The sequence below is a fragment of the Dama dama genome, chromosome 28 (genome assembly GCF_033118175.1).
Source record: "Dama dama isolate Ldn47 chromosome 28, ASM3311817v1, whole genome shotgun sequence".
Classification (NCBI taxonomy): domain Eukaryota; kingdom Metazoa; phylum Chordata; class Mammalia; order Artiodactyla; family Cervidae; genus Dama; species Dama dama.
In genome coordinates, this window is record NC_083708.1 from 31713317 (window position 1) to 31740583 (window position 27267).

The 27267-nt window shown below is 35.4% G+C and overlaps 1 protein-coding gene across 1 annotated transcript in view; it reads left to right on the top strand.

Moving 5' to 3' along the window:
* CEP85L (centrosomal protein 85 like) overlaps positions 1 to 27267 on the top strand; it is a 130508-nt gene that overhangs the window by 87987 nt on the left and 15254 nt on the right. The window contains exons 5-11 of the mRNA XM_061131874.1: positions 3123 to 3240; positions 8328 to 8507; positions 12272 to 12424; positions 14498 to 14652; positions 18417 to 18534; positions 19251 to 19301; positions 25762 to 25866. Coding sequence (XP_060987857.1) covers positions 3123 to 3240; positions 8328 to 8507; positions 12272 to 12424; positions 14498 to 14652; positions 18417 to 18534; positions 19251 to 19301; positions 25762 to 25866 — 880 coding nt within the window. The remainder of the gene's footprint in view (positions 1 to 3122; positions 3241 to 8327; positions 8508 to 12271; positions 12425 to 14497; positions 14653 to 18416; positions 18535 to 19250; positions 19302 to 25761; positions 25867 to 27267) is intronic.

A 27267-nucleotide genomic window follows, 5' to 3' on the forward strand; every position in this document is an offset into this window, starting at 1 on the left:
CTGGGTGAGTCTCAGAGACGCCTGTACCTCATTGTGATGCTGCAGAACTTTGCACTCATGTCTTCACTAGCTGGGGCTTCAGGGACAGTGCTGAAGGCAGCAGGTGGCAGGACGTCCTTGCCTTCTTCCTGATCTTAATGACCCAGATAACCATGATGGTGTGATCACTCGCCTAGAACCAGACACCTTGGAGTGCGAAGTCAAGTGGGCCTTAGGAAGCATCACTGTGAACAAGATGGAATTCCAGTTGAGCTATTTCAAATCCTAAAAGATGATGCTGTGAAAGTGCTGCACTCAATATGCCAGCAAATTTGGAAAACTCAGCAGTGGCCACAGGACTGGAAAAGGTCAGTTTTCATTCCAATCTCAAAGAAAGACAGTGCCAAAGAATGTTCAAACTACCTCACAATTGCACTCCTTTCACACACTAGTAAAGTAATGCTCAAAATTCTCCAAGCTAGACTTCAACAGTACATAAACTGAGAACTTCCAGATGTTCAAGCTGGGTTTAGAAAAGGCAGAGGAACGAGAGATCAAATTGCCAACATCTATTGAATCATAGAAAAAGCAAGAGAATTCCAGAAAGACATCTATTTCTCCTTCATTAACTACACTAAAGTCTTTGTGTGGATCACAACAAACTGTGGGAAATTCTTAGAGAGGGGAATACCAGACCACCTGACCTGCCTCCTGAGAAACCTGTATGCAGGTCAAAAAACTACAGTTAGAACTGAACATGGGAGAACAGACTTGTTACAAATCGGGAAAGGAGTATGTCAGGCTGTATATTGTCACCCTGCTTATTTAACTTATATGTAGAGTATATCATACGAAATGCCGGGCTGGATGCAGCACAAGCCGGAACCAAGATTGCCGGGAGAAATATCAAAATAACCTCAGATATGCAGATGACACCACCCTTATGGCAGAAAGCGAAGAGGAACTAAAGAGCCTCTTGATGAAGGTGAAAGAGGAGAGTGAAAAAACTGTCCTAAATCTCAACATTCCAAAAACCAAGATCATGCCGTCCAGTCCCATCACTTCATGGCAAATAGATGGGGAAATAACGAAAACAGTGAGAGACTGTTTTCTCAGGCTCCAAAATCACTGTAGATTCTGACTGCAGCCATGATATTAAAAGACTCTTGCTCCGTGGAAGAAAAGTTATGATCAACCTAGACAGCATATTAAAAAGCAGAGACATTACTTTGCTGACAAAGGTCTGTCTAGTCAAAGCTGTGGTTTTTCCAGTAGTCATGTATGGATGTGAGCATTGGACCATAAAGAAGGTTGAGCACCGAAGAATTGACACTTCTGAACTGTGATGTAGGAGAAGACTCTTGAGAGTCCCTTGGACTGCAAGGAGATCCAGTCAGTCAATCCTAAAGGAAATCAGTCCTGAATATTCATTGGAGGGAATGATGCTGAAGCTGAAGCTCCCATACTTTGGCCACCTGATTTGAAGAGCCTACTCTTTAGAAAAGACCCTGATGGGAAAGATTGAAGGCCAGAGAAGGGGACGACAGAGGACGAGGTGGTTGGATTGCATCACTGACTCAACAGACAGTTTGAGCAGGCGCTGGGAGATGATGAGGATAGGGCGGCCTGGCGTGCTGCAGTCTGTGGGGTCATGAAGAGGTGGACATGGCTGAGCGACTGAACAATAAATATATCTAGGTGTAAACAGCCAAAATAACTTAGAAACACACTATTAAAACTGTATTAAATACTCAAACTGATAAAAATAATCAAATCTTAAGTCAACACTTGTGATAGAGAATAAATATGCTATAAATATAATAAATAAATACCCCATTTTGCATTATGGGATCTATCACAAAATGAAAGATGTACTGTAAATTGCTATGAGCAAAATCTCGTCTGTTAATTGATCATATATGTGAAATTGGAGTTTTAATAACTTTTAATAACCTGACATGTCACATATGCCTTGCTTTAGGAATCTGATCATAAATCCCAGGTTATAAAGCAGGTGAGTTAGAAGGACATTTAATATGAATTCTATTTAAAAAAAAAATCCACACTATACCAAAGAATTCACCACTGATTTTAAAATTTACCTAGCAAAATTATAATGTGATTTTACTTCCACATGTAATTAGTGTGAAACATATACATTTGCTGAAGACGCAAATGATAGCATTTTTTAGTAATAAAATATTTTTAATTTAAGATACTACTTTTTTTTAGACATGTTATCACATACTTAATAGTTTATAGTATACTATAAACAAATTGAAATAATAAAATTTTACTGGTCTTCCTCTTTCCACCCTATACCTTTGGTCACCTCTTCTTTTATTTCAGTCTATCTTCCTTCTCTATCTCTTATAACCTCCTTATGAGTCTTATTATTAAATTTTTGAAGATTAATGATAATACATATAAAACTCTTAGCATGTTGCCTGACACATGAACAGTTTTCAAATGTTTTAGGAAACATTCACAAAAGTTATATAATTTGATTAAGTTATGATCCACTGAGGAAACATATGAACTTCAGTGTGACTGGGTCCAGCATGAGCTTACATTAAAATGAAATTTCAGTGCTATCAAGAGATGCAAATCTGCCACCATGTGAGTTCTCCATTCTTGGTGATGTTTATGTGTAGATCATGCAACCTGGATGTTGTAGATAAGGTGCAGGCAGAGTACAACAATTGAACTACATGATATTTATAAAAATACCTCTCATTCCTTAAAATGAGTTTTTTCAGATGTTTCAATTGGTATTGTGTGTTGAAGAGAATTTGGATGAATGGAAATAATGATATTAAGATAAAGGCATTCCAGACTGAGAATGAAACAGTTTGTGTATTAGGCAGCAAGAAGAAAGAAAGCAAAGCGTGATTTGTTGGAACCTAGAAAGAGTATTCTACAAAAGATTATATTCTTTTAAGTAACCAGAAGTACTCAGTATAAACTTTTTTCTATATTTAACATATTTCATGGTACTGTGGTTTAAACAGATTTCTTATTATGAATTTTAAGCTTGAGCATACTTCTCTTGATGCCACATTAGAATACTGAAAATTCTGCTTTTAATTAGATCAGCTTAGAAAAGTGTTTTTTGTAATGTGACCCCAACTTATGTTTTGCAGGCAGAAGCAACAGATCACCCACCTGCATGAAAGAATAAGAGATAATGAGTTACGAGCGCAGCACGCCATGCTAGGACATTATGTGAATTGTGAGGATTCTTACGGGGCTGGTTTGCAGGTAAGATCACAAAGGGTTTTGTAGTTTTTGTTTTACTAGTATTATAAAATGCGTCAAACATAAACTGTGTGATTAGGACCTTTTTGGGATTAATAATCTGTTCCTATGGTTCATATTTATGCCTGTAGTAAAAGATGTTCCAGTGCTGTTTTCCATCTGTCCAGTTCACATGCTTTTCCTGCACTAACAGGAACCACGATTATCAGTTTCTAGTATAGCCTTCCAGAGTTGACATTTATTACAACTCACGGATAAATTTATTTTATCCTACACAAAAGGTATCAAAATATATAAAATATTCAACCTACTACTTTTTTCTTCATATTATGTAAAATTACATAAAATACAATGACTATTTCCATATCATTACCTTTGCTTTTGCAGCTGCTTGATTTCCCATTTTATGGAAACAGCATAATTTATTCAACCTGTTTCTGCTTGTCAAAATTTGGGTTGTTTCTAATTTGGGGCTACTATGCATGATCTTATAAAAGTGAAACTCTGCTCATTAAGCAGTAACTCCCCATTTCACTCCCTGACCCATGGCAACTACCATTCTGCTTTCTGTCTCTGTAATTCTAAATTTCTCCAGGTATCTCATGTTAAATGGAAGTACATAGTATTTGTCTTTCTGTGACTGGCTTGTTTCGCTTCTCGTAACGTCCTCGAGGTTCATCCATACTGTACCGTGTGTCAGAATTTCCTTCCTTGTTAAGGCCGGATAATATCCCATTGGATGTCTACCACGTTTCACTTTTCTACTCATCTTTCAGTGGACACTTGGCTGGATTCCATAATTTATCTGTAGTGAATAATACTGCTGTGAACATTTTTGCATCATTTATTTGAACATGAATACTATTGGCAAAATACTTTATGGTAGTATGTACTTCTATTTGGTCATTTCCGTTTATATCTTTATTCTTAGAATTAAATCAATTTAAGTGTCATTTTTTTCCTCCATTATATTTTCAAACTTGCAGTTTTATTAAAGGCATTATTATATTAAAATCAGGACATGATAAATAAAGACCAAATAACCGACTTATTTGATGCAGAGGCACTTAACATAGAGATTCCAGCTTGTTTATCATAATTCAGTTACTAATATATCACATACCTTGTTATTACGTGATATCATCTAAAAGTTCTACCACATGACAGCAAGTCTCTATCATACTGAGATTAATAGTGTTCAGTTATTTGAAAGTGGTATTTCTGTATTACTTAAGTAGTATAATTTGCTTTGATAAGGGTATTTTAATAGAACCATGCAGTTTCTCCTTATAACTTCATTATTCTGAATAAAGGTTTTACTGGAATTATACGATTATTATTATACTACCAAAAAACATAAAACTTACTGTCTGTCTGCAAGCTAAAGAAAATGTTTTTTGACACATAGCTTCAGACCAGTAGAGGGCTCTCTAAGTCAGTCTGCAAGGACAGGTAGAAATACAAGGAAAATGGGGTTGCTAAAAATATTATAAGAATTTTAAATTATATGGGAGAATTAAAATGTTGTTGAGAAATTCATTTTAAAGGGTAAGTGTGAGACTCCCCTGGTGGTTCAGTGGTTAAAGACTTCGCCTTCCAGTGCTGGTTCAATTCCTGGTCAGAGATCTGAGATCCCACATGACTTGTGGTGAAAAAAAAACCCAAAAAACATAGAACAGAAGCAATGTAACAAATTCAGTAAACACTTTAACAATGGTGTACATCAAAAAAATCTTTTTAAAAAAAGGTAAGTGCAAGTAATAAAAGAGAATGCAAGGAACCCCTTCCAGTACTAAATGGATACAAGAAATATGTACATTTTTTTTCGGTAGATTGATACCGAGAGTGAATAAAATGGCAAAGGTTTAAAAGTAACAACTAATATGATAATAAAATTCTCCTTAGTGAAGGAATTTTTTATTTTTCTTTATATTTTATTGAACAAATTTGACATGTAATATCGAGTGAGTTTGGGCTTCCCTTGCAGCTCAGAGGGTAAAGAATTCACCTTCAATGCAAGAGATCTGGGTTTCACCCCTGGGTCTGGAACATCCCTTGAAGAAGGGACTGGGTACTCTCTCCAGTACTCTTGCCTGGAGAATTCCCGTGGACGGAGGAGCCTGGGGCTCACAGAAGAGTCAGACACGGCTGAGTGACTCAGCACACACACACAGTGTGTGTTTAAGGTGTATGGCATGTTGCTTTGATAGATTTGTATGATATGATTGCTATTTTAGTGGTATTTATCACATTACATAATTGTAGTACAGTATTACTATCTGTATTCATTACCCTGTGCATTAACTACTTGTGACATATTTACTGCTTGTTGAAATTTTACACTTGAAACACCACACTCTTATCCTCTGTGGGTGCTCCACCCCTTCCCGTGATCCCTGATAAGAAGGTTCTCTCCCTTTATTATAGGTTTAATTTATTTAGATTCCACATGTAAGTGGTATCATATAGTACTTGCTTTTCTTTATCTGATTTATCTCACTTAGCATAATGTGCTCAAGATCTATGTATGTGTGAAGATATATCCTCCTTTCTCATGGCTGAATAAACTGCATTGTGTATTACATCTTTTATCCATTCATACATTGATGGACATTGGGATTGTTTCCTTATCTTGGCTGTTGTAAATAATGTTGCGATAACTATGGAAGTGCATAGATCTTGTAGAAATCATGTTTTCTTCTGGGTATATATCCAGAGATGAAATTGCTGGATCCTATGGTAGATTTGTTTTTTTATATTTTTGAGGAACCATCATATTGTTTTCTGTAATTGCCATGCTAATTTATACTCCCACCAACCATGTTTAAGAAGTCCCCTTTCCACCACATCCTTACCAGTACTCCTTATCTCTTGTTTTCTTCATGATAACCATTCTAACAGGTGGGAGGTAAGATATTATTTTGACTTTGATGTGAATTTCTCTGATGATTAGCATTCCCTGATGTGATGTTGAGCATTTTTTCATGTGTCTGTTGACCATTTTGATTTTCTCTTGGGAAATATGTTTGTTTAGTTCTTCTGCCTATTTTTCAACCAGGTTGTCTTGTTAAGTTGAATGAGTCTTTAGTATTTTGGATTTTAACCCCTTATCTGATATGGGGTTTATAAAATGTCCTCCCATTCAACAGGTTGTCTTTTCATTTTGTTAGTTGTTTCTTTTACTGTTCTTCTTTTTTAGTTTGATTAGTCTCATTCATTGATTTTTGCTTTTGTTGTCCTTTTGGCATTATGTAAGAAAAAAGTCATTGCCAAGACAAATATCAATGACTTCTTCCCTATGCTTTCCTCTGGGAGTTTTATGGTATCAGGTCCTATGTTAATTTTTGTGAGTCATGTGATGTAGGGGTCTGCTTTCATTGTTCTGCATGTGTTTCTACAGCTTTCCCAGCACCATACCCACTGGGTACTTGGCTCCTTGTTGAATACTGGTTGACATTATATTTCAGAGTTTAACTCTGGGCTCTCCATTCAGCTTCAGTGGTCGGTGTGTCCATGCCTGTACCAGTTTTATTGCTGTGATTTGTAGGGTAACTTGGGATCTAGAAGTGTGATGCCTCTGGTTTTATTCTTTTTCTAAGTATTGCTTTGGTTGTCCAGGGCCTTTTCTGGTTCCACACATACTTTAGGGTTGTTTATTCTATTTCTGTGAAGAGCAGCAAAGGAATTTTTTCCTTGGATTTATAAACATTACTTTTTATGCACAGCATTTTGTATTTGCACATTTTTTGGGTCCATAACTTGTTCATCCTAACTCCTTAGTATATTTAAAAAAGGAAAGTATGCTTTTAATATTCTGTATATTCTAGGTTTAAAAAGTATATTTTTGAAATAAAAAAAAAATACCTTTTAAATTAGTTTATAGATGAAAAACATATCTCTTGAGAAGTAAATTCTATTTGTCTGTTAAAAACTTTGAATGACTTTACCATCAAAATGACCTGAGAACTAGACATTGCTAAGTCTCATAGGTGGAAAATGAGGACCAGGTCTTTATCCTAAATTCAAACTTCCTCAGTTGTTTCAGTAGTAGAATTACTAGAACCAAAGAGTGGTTTGTACTTAAAATATCTTATATCAGAATTTCAACCTGTAGTTAACTTGCGTGGAACAAAACCCAAATGCGAAAGATCCTTCTTCCTTTTATTAAAAATTGAAGAAGAAAGGCCAGCACTTGTTACTTGTCGTCTTTCTGATGATAGCCATTTTGACAGGTATGAGGTCGTATCTCACTGTGGCTTTGATTTGCATTTCCCCAACAGTTAGTGATGTTGAGCATCTTTTCACGTACCTGTTGGCCATCTGTGTGTGTTCTTTGAAAAAATCTTTTTCAGCTCCTCTGTCCATTTTTTAATTGGTTTTTTCTTTTTTTTTTTCCCTTGATGTTGAGTTGTATGAGTTCTTTGTGTATTTTGGATATTAACCTCTTATCAGATATATCATTTGCCTTTATCTTCTCTCTTTCAGCTCTTGTCTGACTCTCCTTTAAAGCCTTGCTCATGAAGGGAATAATACATTTGTTCATTTAGCAATTATTTTTGAACTCATCTTGTGCCCAGTCCCTGCTCTATGAAATAGGGATAAAAGCACAATTAAGATGGACAAAAATTCCTGATTTCATGAGCCTTACTTTCTGGTTAGGGGAAGCACTCTATTAATACTTATTGATATGTATTTATTGGTATGTATTAACTTTATTAGGGATGTCTTATTTACCTGTTTGCTAAAAATGACCACCTGTGAGAAAAGACTTCTTTAGTCTTTATTTCCCCAGAACTTTTACTTCTTATAAAGTACTTTTTACATTCTAATTATGCCTTTTAACCAAATAATAACTACTTTCTATTTAGCTTCTGCCTTGTGCTAGGAACTTCATGTCACTTGGCCCTGGTAGGTAATTTGAATTGATCATGGCACATAACTGGGAAGCAGGAGAGCTGGGATTTATGCCGAGGTCTGTCATTAAAGGCTGTGTGTGCTCTTTGTCCTGTCCCTCATTTCCAGTTTCTTTCCATTGGTTCAGGACAAGTAAACTTTTAAAGCCTTGCCTGTGTGTTTCTCTTTCTGAATAGCCACAATATGAGAACACCTCTCTCCAGACTCCATTTTCAGACCAGTCAGCATCCCATTCCCAGCACGAGGAACTTGAGCAAAAGCTTGCGTCTACTGAGAAAGAAGTTTTACAGCTCAATCAGTTTCTCAAACAAAGAATAAGCCAATTTAGTGACGAGAAGAAGAAACTGGAGGAAAAGGTAGGTATTTTTAAAAAAGTTGAATAAGCCAAGGGCATTCCTTCAGCATACGATTTTTTTGTTGTCTCCTGTATGCCAGGTGTCTTACCAAGTTTATTATACTAAAGTGAATAGTTTTATAGTAACTTTTGAGAAACCCTGTGCTATCGACAAAAATCCAGGCATTTTTTTTGAGAAACAAAAATAGCATTGTATATTATATTATGTCTTTCTAAATAATAGTAAAGCTCTTTTTAGTTACCTATGCTGAGATGTGACACCAATAACTTTTCTCCTTTTTCTTTTTGGGTCCTGTATCTTTGTCATGTGTGGTATGAAGGATTGCTAAATGAAATAAAAATGGTCTTTCTTTCAGAAGCACATGATTTCAAGTTATTTAAGCTGAAGCCCTTGAATAGAATAAGTAACTGAAAGCCAAATGCCTATATATACACAATATATCTGTACATTTATTTGACCTTTCTGCCTTTATTAAAGTATTTTCACATACTTCATCTCATTCCATTATAGTATCATTTAAAAATCATCTTAAGCAGCTACTTAGTTGTGGAACTGGCTTCAGACTTCTCTTGTTACACTCAACTTATTATTCTATTAACTGACCTTCCATTCAGGTGATCTTAAGGCAGTCACCATGATTTTCTGTAGACAAGATTGGCACTATTGATAAGGAAGTCTTTGATATTTTTGAGTCAGTATAGATATATATGTGTGTACACACACACACACACACACACACACACAAGCTAAAATTTTTTATCTTCCAAAAAAAATTTGACATTTTACATGGTAGATAGAAATTGTTGAAAAGCTAGAAGTAAAATTCAAGACAATTTAACTCTTTGTTTGCTGCCTTGGTTCTAATAATGATTTATAAAAAAAATTAGAGGAAAATACTTTCTCCCTAGTCTATTTTGTTCTAATAATTGTATTTAAATTAAAGAAAAATAAATCTGTTTGTAAAGTTCTTCTAAAATGGGACTCTCCTATTGCCTTCAAGGAATGATCTCAGTATTGCATAGTACCTCCTTGAAAGAAAAATCTTAGCTTTTCATAACTGAAATAAGAAAGATTTATTAGCATTGTCTCATCTGATGGCTTCCCTGGGGGCTCAGACAGCAAAGAATCTGCCTGCAATGCAGGAGACCCAGGTTCAGTCCCTGGGTTGGGAAGATCCTCTGGAGAAGGGAATGGTTACACACTCTAATATTCTTGCCTGAAAAATTCCATGGACACAGGAGCCTGGAGGGCTGCAGTCCATAGACTCACAAAGAGTCAGACATAACTCAGTGACTAACCCTTTCCATTTTACTTTCTTTTCATTTTTTGTTACTGTTGTTCAGTCACGGAGTTATGTCCAACTCTTTGTAACTGCATGGACTGCAGCTTGCCAGACTTCCCTATCCTTCACCATCTCCTGGAGTGCTCAAACTCATGTCCACTGAGTTAGTGATGCCATCCAACACTCTCATCTGTTGTCCCCTTCTCCCCCTGCCTTCAGGCTGTCCCAGCATCAGGGTCTTTTCCAGTGAGTCAGCTCTTTGCCTCAGGTGGCCAAAATATTGGAGCTTCAGCATCAGTCTGTCCAATTATTTGAATATTCAGGGTTGGTTTCCTTTAGGATTGACTAGTTTGATCTTGCAATCCAAGAGACTCTGGAGAGTCTTCTTCAGCCCAACAGTTTGAAAGCATCAATTCATTTACCCGTAGGTAATTACTGGAGTTCAAAATTCAGTGACCTCTATTAATCTGAAACACAAAACTTTAAATAAACAAAAACCAGAAAATAGAGAACTTCTCATCAGTCAGCAGGGTAAAGAAAAACAAGAAAACTAGATCCAATAATTATGTGTGATCAGCTGCTTGTGGTCACACATAACAGAGATGATGTTTGATCAAGTGTTGGCCAAGATCTGTGATCCAGAGCAGCAAGCTTGACATGAAGCAAAGAAGAGACTTGACTAACCAGAGGAAGAGAAGATACCTCGGACGCCTTTGCATGGCAGAAGACAGCGTGACTATGTTACTCTAGTGGCTCCTTTCTGAGGTCACAGTTATGTCACATTTAAGACAGCTAAACATGAAGTGTAAATTAGGGAGCATGCAGTAAAAGTGGACTGGTTAGTTACGTAACTTACAGGGTCATTTGCTAAGGCGAAAACAGGATTGTGTGGTCTTTTCCGGGCACAACCAGTGCCAGTGTCCGTAAGTCCTTAGAGAGCAGGTTAAAGTGTCACACCAGCACCTTGATTTTAGTCCTCAGAAAGCCCCAGCACATATTAGGATTTGTCTGTTTTACCAGTGTTGCTCCTTACCCAAAGAACTAGGTGGATCCTAATTTTATTAATGGAATAAATAGATGAAATAAGATGTGATGTGTTTTTCTAATTGAAATTATTTTAATAAAAGTTGTTATACACTGGACCTGGGAGAAATTAGATAAAGCACAAAAGAAACTAGATTGTGGCCAAGCATTAGTTTTTATAAAATTTGGAGGAGTAATCCGTTATACTGCCAATTACTACTTATGTCCATGGTGAGTATGAGAAAAGGCTATTAAGTTTTTTTAGAACCCTGTAAACTTGTGAAATAATATTAAATGTCTGAAAGACAGGCCATTTATAGTAAACATAGTCTAGAGTTTACTTTTTAGGCAACTCTTTGTATATGCTTTGTTTTTAATTGATCTTGAGTATGAAAGAGCTGTAGCAGTAGTATCTACAGAATCTAAAGATTTGTATGTTTCAGGTGGAAAGGCAAAAACAAGTAACACATAAAAATCTGAGGTTCAACCTGTACAAATTGGGATTTACTAGTATTATGAATTGTATATGTTCTCTAGTAGGTGTTCAGTTAATGTATTTCATCAGTCCTAGGGTGGCATTGATAAGGTACGTTTTTATTTTATATAATTTTTGGAAGGAAGATATGCTGCAAGTTCAGTTTGACACAGTGCTTAACAACAGCCTTGCTTGAGCTGTGGATTACTCTCACTATTCCCATTATTTATTCTTAAGTATTTGATCATTTTGGTAAGTGTCCTGGCTTTGACTGCATTGCTTTATTTGTTACACGATAAGCAATTCCTTTGTCTGTAAGTAACAAAACAGCTTTAATTACTTATAGATATCTTCTTTTCTTAATTCACATAAAACATTGCACATAACTTTGCAAGAAATAAATTAAAGTCATCATTCTAGAGATGAATACTTGCTTCACTGATTTCAGAATTATACCCTGAAACTGTTTGTGTCTTTCTGGGTACCAAGACAGAAACAATGTCAAAATAAATTGGTTTTTCAATGCCAAACTATATAAAATTAGTTTTTCAATGCCAAACTGTAATGTAACATTTCGAAAGTATTTTAAATGCCATTTAAACTTAGCACTCTTTCAACTTGTACATAATACTGTTGAAATGACAAAGATATGAATAGTCTTGACCAGATTTGCACATGTGCAGACAATAAAAACTATATCATTCTTGCAGCCTGGCTGACTGCAGTTTATAAAACATCATCAGTTGTAAAGCAAATAAAAAATTCCCAAACTCTTAATTTCAGTGATAAGAGAATTTGCAAAAATGTGAATCTTAGAATTTATGAAATAAGGTAACTCATACGTAAGTTGGAAGTGATGTTAGCTATATCTGTAACTGTTGGCGAATTCAGTGATATCTAAGATTAGGATGTTTATATAATAATAATAATGATTATTATTTTTTTGACACAAAACCACTAAAGATTCTTAATCTTTTTCTTTAGCTTAAAACCAGAGATAGATACATCAGTAGCTTGAAAAAGAAATGCCAGAAGGAGTCTGAACAGAATAAAGAAAAGCAGAGAAGAATTGAGACCTTGGAAAAGTATCTGGCTGATCTTCCAACTCTTGATGATGTGCAGAGTCAGAGTCTACAGGTAACACGAAATAAAATGCTGATCTTTAAATGGCAGTAAACATATTCTTTTTTGAATTTACTCTTTTGACATCTGAAATTTATAGTTTTTCATTCATTTTGTAAATTTTTATAATTAAAATTTTTGGTTGTATATTTGGCTAATTGTAAGTTAAATCTGTGTGCTTAATTGCTGTTTTTAGGATTAACTTTAATTAGAAACTTTGTTCATTTAAGCATGAATAGATCTTTCTTTTTCTTAATTAATATGCGGTTTCCTGCCTAATGAACCTGTGTCTTTAACTCTCTCACTGTTCTACTCTAAAAGATAGTTTCTAAACCACTGACACCCCACTCCATGCACCCACCACATGCACCTCAGTTCTGACTTTTCCCAGTATTCTCTGGGAGCCACCGAGGCTTAACAAGACCTTTCTGGACATCTTTCTAGATATTTGTCTTCTTTTCATCATTCTTCTTAATCTTTCCATAAATTCTTTCTTATACTTTAATCTATGACCTCCATTCACTCCTCTGACTTCTGACTGTTTTCCTTTCTTAGCAATATCTCATCCAAAGTCCCTTTACCAACTCTGGTAAAGCCTTTCCCCGTGAGGCCTTATTTGTAAATGCTACAAATTTAGAGTAGTCCATTAAACCTACTCTTTAGTCTTAAAGTCTTTCTGATCATGGGATTTTCAATCTCCATACTATTGATATTTGAGGGCAAGTAGTATTTTGTTGTTTGACTCTATCCTGAGCGTTAAAGGATGCTTAACAACATTTCTGGCCTCTGTCTACTGGATGCCGGTAGCACTGCTCCTTCTCTTCCCACTAAACCAAAAATGTCTACAGACTTTTCCAGATGTCTCCTGCAGGGAGTGGAGGGATGAGAATCATTGATCTAATCCATGGTGTATCGTTACTCGGTAGACTTTAGACCTACAGCACACTGTGTTTACATTAATTTATAAGTTGTAAAACTAAGAGAGGGTGATATCATGAAGGAACTAAAGAAGGACCCACAAGGGTTTGAGCAGGAACAGAGAGGACTATAGATTTTAAAATGTGTGTTCATGCCACATTATACCCATTAGAGGCTAATTGTCTAAAAAGCAGAAAGTAACAAGCACTGGTGGTGGTGTGGAGAAATCCTAGGTCCTCCTGCACTGTCGGGGGGAGGTAGTGTGGTGCCGCCACTGTTGTGAACCGTGTGAGTCCTCACAAATACTGAAAACAGGGTTACTGTGTGCTCCATTAATTCTGCTTCTGGGCGTATACTAAAAATAATGGAAAGCAGAGTCTCAAATAGATGTTTGAGAACAATGTGTGTTCATAACAGCGTTATTTCCAATAGTCACAATGTAGAGGCAGCTCGAGTGTCCATCCGTGGACGAATGGATGACATCGTGGATGTCATAACATACATTATATATATGTATACATACATTATAGCCTTAAAAAGGAACAACTTTCTTACATATACTGCAACATGGGTGAACCTGTGGCCATTTGCTAAGTGAAATAAACCAATCACAAAGATAAATAGATTAAAGATAAATGAATCAGAGAAAATAGGTATGAGGTACCTAAAGTAATTGAATTCATAGAGACCTAGAGACAGAAAGTCAAAGGGTGATTGCCAGGAGTTGAGGGGAGATGTAGATGGAGAGTTGTTCATGGGTAGAAAGTTTGTTTTGCAAGATGAAAAGAGTTCTGATTAGTTTATGACAATGTGAATGTACTGAACTCTACTGAATTATAGATTTAAAAATGGTTATTAAGATGGTAGATTTTATATGAGGTATATTTTGCCACAATTAAAAATAGAATTATACCCATAAACTGAGATTATTCACCTTTCTGTCTATGGCTTCCAGAAATTTCTGACTGTATTCGCCTCTTCTCCAAAATCCCATTCTCTCGGCCCCCTTTTATGCAAAGGAGGAGATCAAGTGTTGAGTTCTATACGTGAGATGAAGTTAGTGTGATTTTAACAATCGGTCTACTAATTCTTGAGAGGCTGGTATTGATTTCTAGTAGGAACACATTTAATATTCTTTGTGTTATGAACTTTTAAAAAATTTCTCTTTAGCTTCAAGTTCTAGAAGAAAAAAATAAGAATTTGCAAGAGACTTTGATAGATGTGGAAAAAAAGCTTGAAGAGTTCAAAAAACAGTATCAAGAAAAAGAGGCACAGCTCATATGCCAGAAAAAGAAAGAAAAGGAGTTGGTGACTACAGTTCAAAGGTAAGAAACCCTCAGTAATCCTTTTATGTTATTTTTAGTTTATTTTTTCAAAGAGTATTTTCACTTAAAATGAGTTAATTTATAATTAGTGCTCTATTATTTTTCTTAAAGATGTACTGTTGATAACTAAATGTATTATGTCATCAAAACAGTTTGTCTCAGTTGCAATTTATTTGATCCAATGTACTGACATCTTGGTTTTAGATGATTTTAGATGAGAATAGTTTTCTTAAAAGACACCAATTGAAAACAGGAAGCATTAACACAAACCCTTTATCTAACGGCTTTGTCAAAGAATACGTAAAAATTCTAAATAACAAAAAGAGGAGCAGCCGGACTGCACTCCCTAATGGGACCTGTCAGAGTGTCCTAACTGGTCCCATTTCACCTGATTGCAGAGTAACAGATGTGGCTCTTTGCCAGGTACCTTCCAAGTTTTCTCACATTTCTCTCAGCTCACAGGACTCTTCTAATTTAATCAGTTAGAACTGCAGTGTATATTATTTGCTTGTATATTTTGTTAATGTAAATGAAAATTGATATTGGATTCCTGAAAAACCTAGAAAACTAGGCTGTATATTCATCAACATATACTCTGTTTTTTAGAACTTTAAAAACCTTAATAGATGATCAACTTATTAGTAGGAAAACTATCCTAAAGAGGAAAACAACAAAGCAACAAAAAACTGAATTTAAGACACTCTTAATGCTTGTATCAATTATATATAACTCAGCATAACTTTTTTAGTGAAAATCCTTCAGGTAATTCTATGTTAATATTGCTTTTCTACTATTTTCTAAGTCTTAAATATGTCTGGTCTACATTTTTCCCTTGGATTTCAGTGCAGAAAACCTCTGATTTCTAGGACAATTCAGTCCTCAGTGTCTCTAATCTCAGCTTCAAAAAAATCCATACACCTTTGACTCTACCTTTATTTTTCTCCTGTTTTCTGCTTTCTTGATCTTAAATTTCTTTTTATCACTCCACATCTTATATCCTATTCTCTAGTCGCAACAGCTTCCTGACCTCTGTTAATTCAACCATGTATCTTTCTTTAATCTTAGGGCAAAAGGCCAAGGGATAATGCATTTGTTGTTTTATAGAGTGTTACAGTCATAAACTCAAGCTGTGTTTTTATGAGTAGAACTAGGAACACCTGAAAATAATTTGAATGTTTGTTTTGTTCCATTGTGTGCTTTTACATATTTAATATGATTTTATACCTTCTCTTTTATTTTGATTTTCTCTTTTATTATGCTTTTGGAGAATATTGAGCTTGGTATTCTTGATTTGGAAAGATTTAGTTTAGTGCATTACAGAATTCATTTTCCATATTTTCAGTTTCTTGATCCTGAGATGACATCATCCCAGGAAAGTTCTCTTGATTTCTAATAAACATAAAGGACCAGAGAAGGTGTTCTAAAATTCTTCGGCGCTTGTATGCCTATAGTGTCAGCTGACTTTGGGGGTAGGAGTGTTATTTCAGTTTCCTCAACTAGATGATGTAGTTAGTATTCCTTAAGTTTCAGAAGAATATAAGATGTATTATGTGACTATAGGAGAAGGCAATGGCACCCCACTCCAGCACTCTTGCCTGGAAAATCCCATGGGCAGAGGAGCCTGGTGGGCTGCAGTCCATGGGGTCTCGAAGAGTTGGACACGACTGAGCGACTTCACTTTCACTTTTCACTTTCATGCATTGGAGAAGGAAATGGCAACCCACTCCAGTGTTCTTGCCTGGAGAATCCCAGGGATGGCGGAGCCTGGTGGGCTGCCATCTATGGGGTCACACAGATCAGACACGACTGAAGTGACTTAGCAGCAGCATGTGACTATAAATTATATCATTACATTGATCTGTTTTTATATACGATTCCCAAGTTTCCTGTTTTGTGAATATGTAAGAACTTTTGGGATTTAAAAATGAGGCAAAAGTTTTTCATTTAGAAATGAAATCTAAGTGAAATATGTGGAAGGAATTCATAGTAATGCAGTAGTTGGTACCTTTGCTGCTCAAAAGATTTATTACTTTTCTAAATGAGCATGCTTTATAACATAAACAAAATGAGAATGTGTACATGAAGGAATACTTTTTTGATATTTTTACATGACAGAGTACATTTTTCCTTCTACATCACTGACTCTTTTGTTTTCTTTTTAATGAAAAGCCTTAATAGTCTTGATGTAATTTATTTTTCTTGAAATGTTTATAATAAATACATAGAAATGGTATCTTAACTCTGAATTGGGACAAAAACATTCTGAGATAGAAATAACATATTTCTTCACTCTTAGACTGAAGAAGCAGATACTTTTATGACAAGTAACAGTATATTACAAAGCCGTACAGTGTATTTGTTATATGTGAAAACTTCTCTGGTGCCATTATTTATGAACACATCTGAATACCTCATTGTACTATTTCGTACTGTCAATTCTGTGTCTACAGACTAGATATGGTATTTCTTCTTTTTGAGGGATGTGGAAGGGGAGACAAAACATGACAGCCATAATAGTTGAAAGAGGAAAATAATGAAAATATAAAAATCCACATTAAAGGAATTCCTTTTCTTTTAGTAGGCTGCAACTCTTGAATATGACTACATGCTAAAGTAAAACTATTTCTAGGTGTCTTGCTGTTTTGGTTTGGTTTGGGTCATTGTTGTTAATGGCATAGTTTCTTTTAACCTAAACAATACTACTCTTCCTTTCTCAAAGCTGACACCTCCCCCCGCCCCTTATCTTTTTTTCTTAATATACCAGAAGGGCTTCCTTTTATTGTTTCCTCATAAATGCAACTTTGTGCCAAGCATAGCATGAGGAACTGTTATGTCACATAATAAATGTATAAGATTATTGCTTTTCAAAGAGGAGGCCCCACTCAACATCCAGTACAGATTCTGGCCATTACAACACCGATCATACCTGTTGGGCCAACACACTGAGGAAAGACGTGGCAGAAATCCACACTAAAAATAGCCCTTGCGTCAAAAAAATTATATTCAGACAGACTACACAGAGATACTCGCACAAAACAGCCCCTCAAGACCTCTAAGTAACTGTTTCTCCTAAACTCATACAGTTAGAGAAATATGAGTAAAATGCAGAAGCAAAGGAACCGCTCCCAATTAAAAGATCGAGAGAATTCCCTAAAGGAATAAACAATGAACCTGACCTTTCCAGTCTACTACATCCCAGGTTCAGAATAAAGTTAATAAGAATGCTGAAGGAAATTAAAAAAAGCTGTTGATAGAAATGCAGATTATTGTAAAAAGGAACTGGATTGTTGCTCTCATTCATGAAGGAGAAATGGAATTCTGCTGATTAGGTAACAGATATCTTTATGAACAAACTTTTGCTGAACTCGAAGGGCAAAAGACATATATCCATATTCTTGGGCTCTCTACCACAGTCAAGGAACTACCTACCACATTCCTTAATCAAGGAACTCGGCTTTTGGGAAGAAGGGAAAGAACAGAGTTTAGATTGCAGGGTTCAGATTAGGGTCCTGAAGATTTTCACATACTAAGCGAATGTGGTCTCACATTTGCTGTTTCTGAAAAGATGACCTACCTCCATTATATTTTTTACTTGTAAGAAATGTAGGTACTCAAACTTACTCATCTACTCTCTGTAGGTTTTTATTATTGCTTACTTAAAATATGTTACAGACCCTAAGAAGAGACTTCACTTATGTTGAAGTCATCTACCAAAACCAGCACATAGAGCTTATTTTCTTCATATAATTATGTCTCTAAAACAGTTTGCAGCAAAAAGTAGAAAGATGCCTTGAAGATGGAATTCGCCTTCCCATGTTAGATGCAAAACAGCTTCAGAATGAAAATGATAACCTGAGAGAACAAAATGAGAATGCCAATAAGGTCAGTACATATCTTTAATAGTGAACTTTGATAGTGAAATCTGTAGATATATGTGTGTATATATAACTTATTTACTTTATTTGACTTATATTTTTACTAATATTTAGCAGCTTTTACAGAATTTTTAGCTTGAATGTCTTTATTAGGAAAGAAAATAACAATTTAAGTAACTTTAAATTAAATCCAAACTAAGGAAGTTATATTATTTCTTAGCAAAAACAAAAGGATATCTTTTTCTTTCCTAAATTATTCAAAATCTGTTTCAAACTTACTATTTTTTAAAATATTTATTTATTTGGTTGCGCCGGGTCTTATTTATGGCTCACAGGATCCTTAGGTGTGGCATCAAACTCTTGGTTGGGGTGGTATCTAGTTCCCTGACCAGGGATCAAAACCAGCTCCCCTGCATTGGGAGCACAGAGTTTTAGCTACTGGACCATCAGGGAAGTTCCTCAAATTTGTTTTTATAAAATGTAAAGATTAAAGGTTTATCAAGAACTAGAGTAAGGCATTTGCAGTTTTTTATATGTGTGATCCAAATCATATGGCTATTTAAAGGATACTTTGTATAAATACTTCTGTAAAAAAAAAAAGTCACATTTTGATTTTCTTTAAAAATTCATGACTCTGTGTGCTTTAGTTTTCTTGAAATTTAGTAGTTCTAAAAAAGCAATGAAAAAAAATTGATTCAGACTGATATATTTCCTATGTTCTAGATAATAGATAGCCAACAAGATGAGATTAACAGGATGATTTTGGAAATTCAGGTAAGGAATATTTATACATTTTTAACCTAGCTGTATGCTCAGTTACATATCTAAAAATATTAAAGCATATATGTTTTCTATAAAAATATTCATAACACTTGAGATGACAATGATAAATTCTTTAATATTAATCTTTCAGTTTTTTTGAATGACAATGATTCTTGGTAAATCATTTCTTCAAAAAATTGTTCTCTGTTCCTTACCTTGCCTCTTTTCAACTGGGTGTAGTGTATCTCTACTACTGAGAACACATTTGAATAAGATCATCAATGATATACTATTTATAGACAATGGACTGTTTTTAGTTCATTGTGACTGAGCAAGAACCCACCCCCTCCTACTAATTCTATATGTTATTTTTCTGTATTATCAAAGTATAACACTGTGCATATTTGTGTCTGTTCCTCCTCCTTATTTTCTTCATACTGTGGAGACTACTGTAGATCACCTACTATCTAGAGCTTAGGGTGTCTGACCCATAATACAAACCAAAATTAGTAGATTAAGTGGATTTTCATTCTTTTATTGATTTGCCAAATATTTACTGAGCCCCTGCATTTTTGCCAGGTGCTGTTCTTAGCACCGGAGGTTCATCAGTGAACAAAGCATCCCTGGCCGTTTTAGTGGGGTGAGTTGGAGAAATGGAAGTATAATGCCAAGTAGAGAAGTGAAGTGAAAGTCTCTCAGTTGTGTCCAACTCTTTGTGACCCCGTGGACTATCCAGTCCATGGAATTCTCCAGGCCAGAATACTAGAGTAGGTAGCCATTCCCTTCTCCAGGGGATCTTCCCAACCCAGGGTTCGAACCCACGTCTCCCGCGTTGCAGGCGGATTCTTTACCAACTGAGCCACCAGGGAAGCCCCAAGTAGAAATATTATTTAAAAAACAAACAAACAATAAAAGGATAGAGGGCAGTGACAGATCATGTTGCGTTAGATACAGTGGCCATGAAGTTTTCCCCGAGTAAGTCACATTTGGACGTAGATTCTCATGGAGTTAACCAGGGGAAGAACATTCCAGGCAGAGAGAGCAGCCAGTGCCCTGGGTGTGGCCATGCCCCGAGTGTTCTCCCCGACGAGCAGGAAGGCGGCCGGTGTGGAGAGCCCTGCTTGTGAGACCCAGCGAGAGCTGACGGGGTGGGAGAAAGCCCGGGGCCAGATCATACAAGGGGATATTATGTCTTCGTATTTTATTCTTCAGGTGGTAGGAGATCATTGGACAAGTTATGCTGAATACATTTTTATTTTTATATCTCCTGATTGGAGTATTCTCAAAGCTGGAAATAAAAAAGAATCACATAAGTGGTTTGAGTGTCAGAATTTATGGACAGTCTGCTTTGTCTTTTGACCGTGTTGAGTGATCTATCATTGTGATCAAATACTAGTCCAGTTCAGCAAGTATGTGGATTTATTGGATTGATTCACAGAGGTTATACTTTTTAACGTGTATTCCTTCAGTTCTATAAGCCATTCAAATCGAGAGATGGTTGGTTTCCTCAGCCATTATCTAACTTCTTTTCATGGACCACAATGAAAGGAATTTCAATTTTATTTGGTAATATTTTCCAAAAAAGTAAATCTAATAAAAACTTCTCAGTGCAAATTAAGGACAGTCAGCTTTGTCCTTTGGCATTGAAATTTTGGTGGCTAAGATGTGTTCAGTTCAGTTCAGTTGTTTAGTCGTGTCTGACTCTTTGCAACCCCATGGATTGCAGCACACCAGGCTTCCCTCTCCATCACCAACTCCTGGAGCTTGCTCAAACTCCATCGAGTTTGTCCATCGAGTCAGTGATGCCATCCAGCCATCTCATCCTCTGTCGTCCCCTTCTCCTCCTGCCTTCAATCTTTCCTAACATCAGGGTCTTTTCCAATGAGTTGGTTCTTCGCATCAGGTGGCCAGGGTACTGGAGTTTCAGCTTCAGCATCAGTCCTTCCATTGAATATTCAGGACAGATTTCCTTTAAGATGGACTCGTTGGATCTCCTTGCAGTCCAAGGGACTCTCAAGAGTCTTCTCCAACACCACAGTTCAAAAGCATCAATTCTTCGGTGCTGTGTATCAGAAGTCAAACAAATGATTTAGGTCAGTGACAAGTTTATTGATTCACAACTTTGACATTCGGGGAGAACTCAGTCTTCTACCGATTATAATGTATTCGTTGTTGAATATAAAAAAGGTTTTACTTCATGTAAAAGTGTACACTAATTTTGAAATTCAATGCTATAAAAACGCAGATGTATCTGTTTTGTTCCGCTGTCAAGGTAACAATGTTAACTGGCACAATACCTTGATTACTAGTTGATCCTTTAGAAATACTTTTATCCACGAAACCAGTGTAGCTAAACTGGCTTCTCTTAAAAGGTTCTTCTTCTGTCAGTGTACAATAGAAAAGACATTTTGCAGGAGAATGTTTCCCATCATTTCCATAAACCTGGCTACAGTCTGAGTGTGAATGAGTTCTTCTTTGGGCATTATTACCTTCCTTCCTATTTATTTCTCAAAAGTACATTTCACCCATGTAACTTTGTTTCCAGTAAAATCTTACCATTTTATGTTACCATTATAATCTTTTGGCAGAGGACATACAAAGTAAAAAGGTTTACTTGTTTACTTGTTTTTTTCTAACACATTAAAAAGTGTTCTCATTAAAAGGATTTATACACTTAAATGATTTTTCACCAGTTTTCTTGGGGACCATCTGAGCAGCTCTTCATGTCATCATGCTAAAAGCAGAACTCTCAGGCAGATGGTTGGTAATGTTACTTCAAGTAGCAAGATGATAGTTAAAGGAATCTGAGCTGGACACTATCTTTAATTATTATTAAATAGAAACCTTAAGAAATGCGATTTTTATGGGGCTTGCATATTCCTTATTTGTAGCTTAGTTTTAAAATACTTTGAAAATTCTCTTTTATCAGTATGGAAGAATGAGGGAAAGTGATTTAATATTTGTCCACACTTAGGCCAAAGTGAGAAATGGAACGTCTGTTGCCAAATAAAGAGGTGTCAATGATGGTTCTGGGCGATGATATTGTATGTTACAGGAATGGTTCTTTCTGGTTTATGTTTACTATCCCTAGACCTCAACAGTAATAGTACAAAGTAAGAAAGAGCGTATTTTTATACATGAAGTTTCTGAGATTTTGAAAGGTGTGCCCAAAGTCTCAGCTGAGATTCTAAGTCATGTCTGTCTGACCTCAGAGTTTGTGCCTTGGGCATTAATCCTGGCTGCCTCAAAGTGAAGAAAAAAAAAAGTTAGTCTGATTTGTTTCTTATATTAATATAAGCCGTAGGGGAGAGAATTGTTTTAAGGGGTTTTCCTGGAATGAAAAAGAGTTAAGCTGGAGTCCTTTGGGAAACTAATCTCCTGTGGAAAGCACCTTCTATTCAGTTACCTCGAAGTGCGACTTGGCAGTTTTGTCCCGAAAGTGAAATTTTTTAGTACATTGCACTCTACTATATGGTGGCATTATTAGCTCCTTGAGAGGAATAAAATGCCTTTTTTTCCCCGATACATTTATTTCAAAAGCTTTATAAGACTTTATCTCTTACTGTGTTCTGTCATCCTAGCTCTCTTTGCTATTTCTCACACAGAAGAGACCCCCGTCTGCCTCAGAACCTTTGCACTGCCTGAAACATACTCTCTACTTACCTGTGGGACAGTCCCTCACCTCCTTCAGGACTTTGCTCAGATGTCATCCTTTCCATGAGCCCTTCTTCTATGGCATTTGAGATTCCACCCCCACTCCATCACCACACTGTCTGTTCTCCAAAGCACTGGGCAGATTCTAATCTGTGATACTACATAACTTACATATTTATTATGTTTATTTTCTTTGTCCTTTTTCCTCCTAGTACAAGTTCCACAAAGACCAAGTGTTTTTGTTTTGTTCACTGATGTGGATATATTTTTGCTAAATGAATGATTATGTGAAAGAATGTATTTGTGAAGCTCTTGTGTGTGGGATGGGGTGAAGTGTGGGGTTGGTTACATGTGTGTGTTTATATAGCAAAACTGCTGATATAAGATTCTTTCAAAATATTCTGTCCTAAATTAGGGTTGTGAAGTATGTAGAATACATTGAGTAAGGCACATTTGGTTTTTCTTCATTTGGGCTATCTGTATTTAGGGCAAAAAAAAAAAAATGGTTAGCATTTCTGGATATTTAAATCAAAATATTAATAACAAATGAATTTAAAAACCACATTCAACTCCAAGAATGATTGTGATACATACCTGTTTAGATCAGTAACTTAGACTTAAGTCATTATTAAACAAGAAATTTAAAGAGAAATTGTTATTTTTAGAGAAATTGTTATTTTTAAATTGTTATTTAAAGAGAATTTATTGTTAACTTCAGTAATTCTATTCTAAGCTTAGCTGAAATTCCCCTGCCCTTTATTTTTTTCTTAAACATGTGCTTTTTCATGTAGTTTGAAATAGAGAAGTAATCTTTTAGCTGAAATGTTAACTTAGGCAGCTATAGCACTCACACCTAATATCCTATCAGTGGTACAGCATTTGGTCTTATTAGAATAAGTGTATCTGTGAACTCTTTACTCTGTCAAAGGGCCACTTGGCTAGTGCCTTTGAACCCAACCAACATGACGTAAGCTTGATACTAATATTGTTCCAAAATTCAATTTTCCTTCTTGTGACAAACAGCACTAGTGCCAAACATTTCTAATTTATTCTGGTGAAGAAGATTGCCTTTTTCTTCACTGATTTAAATTTACTTTTATGTGGTAACACATTAATCAAATTTACTAGGTAATTATTAGTCACATTCAACATGATAAAAAGCTATAGTTTTTTAAATAATTGTTTTACACCATTATGAAAATACCTCTTTGGGATTCAGTTTTCATTGTTAAAATGAGATTTAGAGTAGTTTATTTGTGATGCCTTTCTTTACAATATTAATAAAATAAAGCCATAAGTCTTAAGAAAATTTTGGATGAATTCTGGATTCCAGCCAAGTAATCTTGTCATGCCAGTAAGTATCGGTTTTTGGCTAGGTAAATAAATCCCAACATATCATTCAATCAAATGGATTTTGATTCAGTCAAGTGCACTTACAAAGGAATTTCAGTACCCAAAAATATGTATTCTCAAATAGCCCATGTGACTTTGTGCTGTGGAGCTCATTTTTGTGGAATATAAAGGAAGTTTTTCCTTGAAATAAAATGTACTTGTTATAAAGCTTGATTCATTTGTATCCAACTTTTGAACTACTAAATATGATATTTTTACAGAGTTTAGCAGACAAATGAAATTAAAAAGCAAAAAGGTTAGATACTGTGTTACTGAGAAAACCATTTTATATTTAGAGTCTTATCTCACCACTGGTGACAACCATCCTCTTATTCCATCCAGAGGTAATGTGAGGGGGAAAAAGTAGGTTGTGTGCTAATTAGGTGGTCAACATTCTGAAGTATTTTCAGTGTTGAGACTAAATACAGACCTGAAGGAAAAAAAAAATGAAATCTCTTCTCTAGTCATATTTATTGATCTTGTGGTTTAAAAGGAGAAAAGTTGATAGAAAAAAGTCACTGATAAGAACAAGGTTTATAACAAGTTCTTCTGTGGTATGTTGCTGAAATAACCCAAGAGCTCTTAAAATATCTTATATTCTGCTTTGGTATACTCAAGATTTTCTCACAATAGTGTCATGTTTGGTTAATTTATAATTTTATAATGGAGTTAAGAGAGAGATTAGTTTATCTAAACCCCATAATAGACCTTTGGCTTGAATTCAACATTATATTCACTGCCGGGAATACTGTACACCAAGAGGGGGTGTTTAGCTGTGTTTCAAATAATAGAAAACAGGGATAGTCTTATGATCTTATTATCTTGTAGCTTATTAATCATAAGAAAAAGGTTGTTTTTTTTTTTTTTTTTTAAGTATGTTGTGCCATGCATAGTCGCTTCAGTCATTTCTGACTCTTTGAGACCCCAGGGACTGTAGCCTGCCAAGCTCCTCAGTCCTTGGGATTTTTTTAGGCAAGAATACTGAAGTGGGTTGTCATTTTCTCCTCTAGCACATCTTCCCAACCCAGGGATCGAGCCCACATCTCCTGCATTGCAGACGGATTCCTTCCTGCTCAATTTTTTAAGTATAGACTTGCTAATACACTCCCAGTATATAAATGAGAATCAGTAAAATAAAAACTGTAATATGGCATTAAACTGCACCTTTAAATTTAACATGTTTTACCAAGAATTAAAACTTACTTGGTAAAGATGATATTTTTCCTTCCTTTCCACTCCCCTACTCTTTGGAACTATCCACTCTAGAAGTAATATGAGTTAATTGAGAAGTGGAGGCCTCATTTTCCAAGGGGTTGGGGAAGTCAGGACATCTAAAGTGTTCAGAGCCAGTATTCCTGGTTGTCTACCTAATTGCATTATGCTTTAAGCATTAACATGTTTTGCTTTCTAATTCTCTTTATCATAGTCTATGCAAGGGAAACTTTCTAAAGAAAAATTGACTACTCAAAAGATGATGGAAGAGCTGGAGAAGAAAGAAAGAAACCTTCAGAGATTAAGAACATTGCTTGATGTGAGTAGAAGAAACTCAGATTGCTTTCAAGGATGATTCAGTACCTATTTAAGTTAAAGGAAATGCCTGTTTTGTACATATTCGTAAATCACTTTTTAATTGTAGACTTGATTTTGTTGTGCCAGTTAATTAAATTCATTAGATTTCTTAATAAGATTATAATAAAAATACAAGCTTTTAGTTTTGTATTGTCTTAGAAACAATTTCATACACTTAACTACAGCAAAGTCAGCTGTTACATAGAGATTAGATCCCAAGTCATGAAATGATGGATAAATTGAATATAAACAAAGTTACCCTTGAAAATCCTTAAGAAAGGTACAATGTAGACACTTCATCTCTGGAACAGATCACTTTCTTCATTTAATTATGAGATGAAATATTAATATTTGGCTTGCATTTAAGGACATGTTACATTAAAAAGTACTTATTTTAGTTTTTGAGCTGTCATCATGACATTTTCCTCTAAATACTTAGAAATACATCTCCAAAAATTAGGGACAGTGCCATTTCAGCATTGTCCCACCATATAAGAATAATAATTTTCCTTGATGTTTGGTATTACCTGTCTTAGAAAAATTTCCGCCTTTCTTCCCCAAATATTAAAACCAGTATTCAAATCCAGACTGTGTGTTGTGTTTCATTTTGCTTTTTAAACCTAAAGTTCTTTTCTTCTCCTTAACAAAATCAGGCCTTTTGTCTTATAGACTCGGATTTGTTATAACTGGATTTGTCTGATTGCTTCCTCATGGTGTCGTTTATCTTATTCTCGACCCCTGTATTTCTTGTAAGCTAGAAGTTAAAGCTCAGGATATTAGACTCATTGCAAACATTTTTTGGCATGAATACTTTGTAAGTATTTTTCACATCATCAAATTATATGTGTTTGCTTATCCCACTGTAAGTGTCACAAATACCAGTCTCACTGGATTGAGGTGGTGACAGACTGATTCTTTCCACTGTAACACTAGCCTCTGCAATCAGCAGATCTGTGGGGTTGATACTTAGGCAAGTGTGTGAATATCCAGTATGCCAGCACCCTTTCCCTTGATAGTTTTAGCATCCACCAATGATCATCATCTGAATCAGTAGACAATTAAAAGAGTAATTTTTATATCATTCCTTTTACAATTATTAGCTGGCATTCTTCTATAAAAAATTGTATTTTCCTCATCAACCCAGGCTATTTGACTTTTCTGAAATTTCCAGTACCACCTGGAAACTTAGTCAAACTTACCTTTAATTAGTAATTTTCAGGATGAGGAATAAATTGTGGTAATTTGGGGAAGAAGTGAATGTAGCTTTTTCTGAGCATAATAAATCATGAGTTCATACTGATACTTCTAATTCAGATTTAACAGTTGAAAGTTGTTTGGGCTTTTTTCTTCATCTTTGATTTTA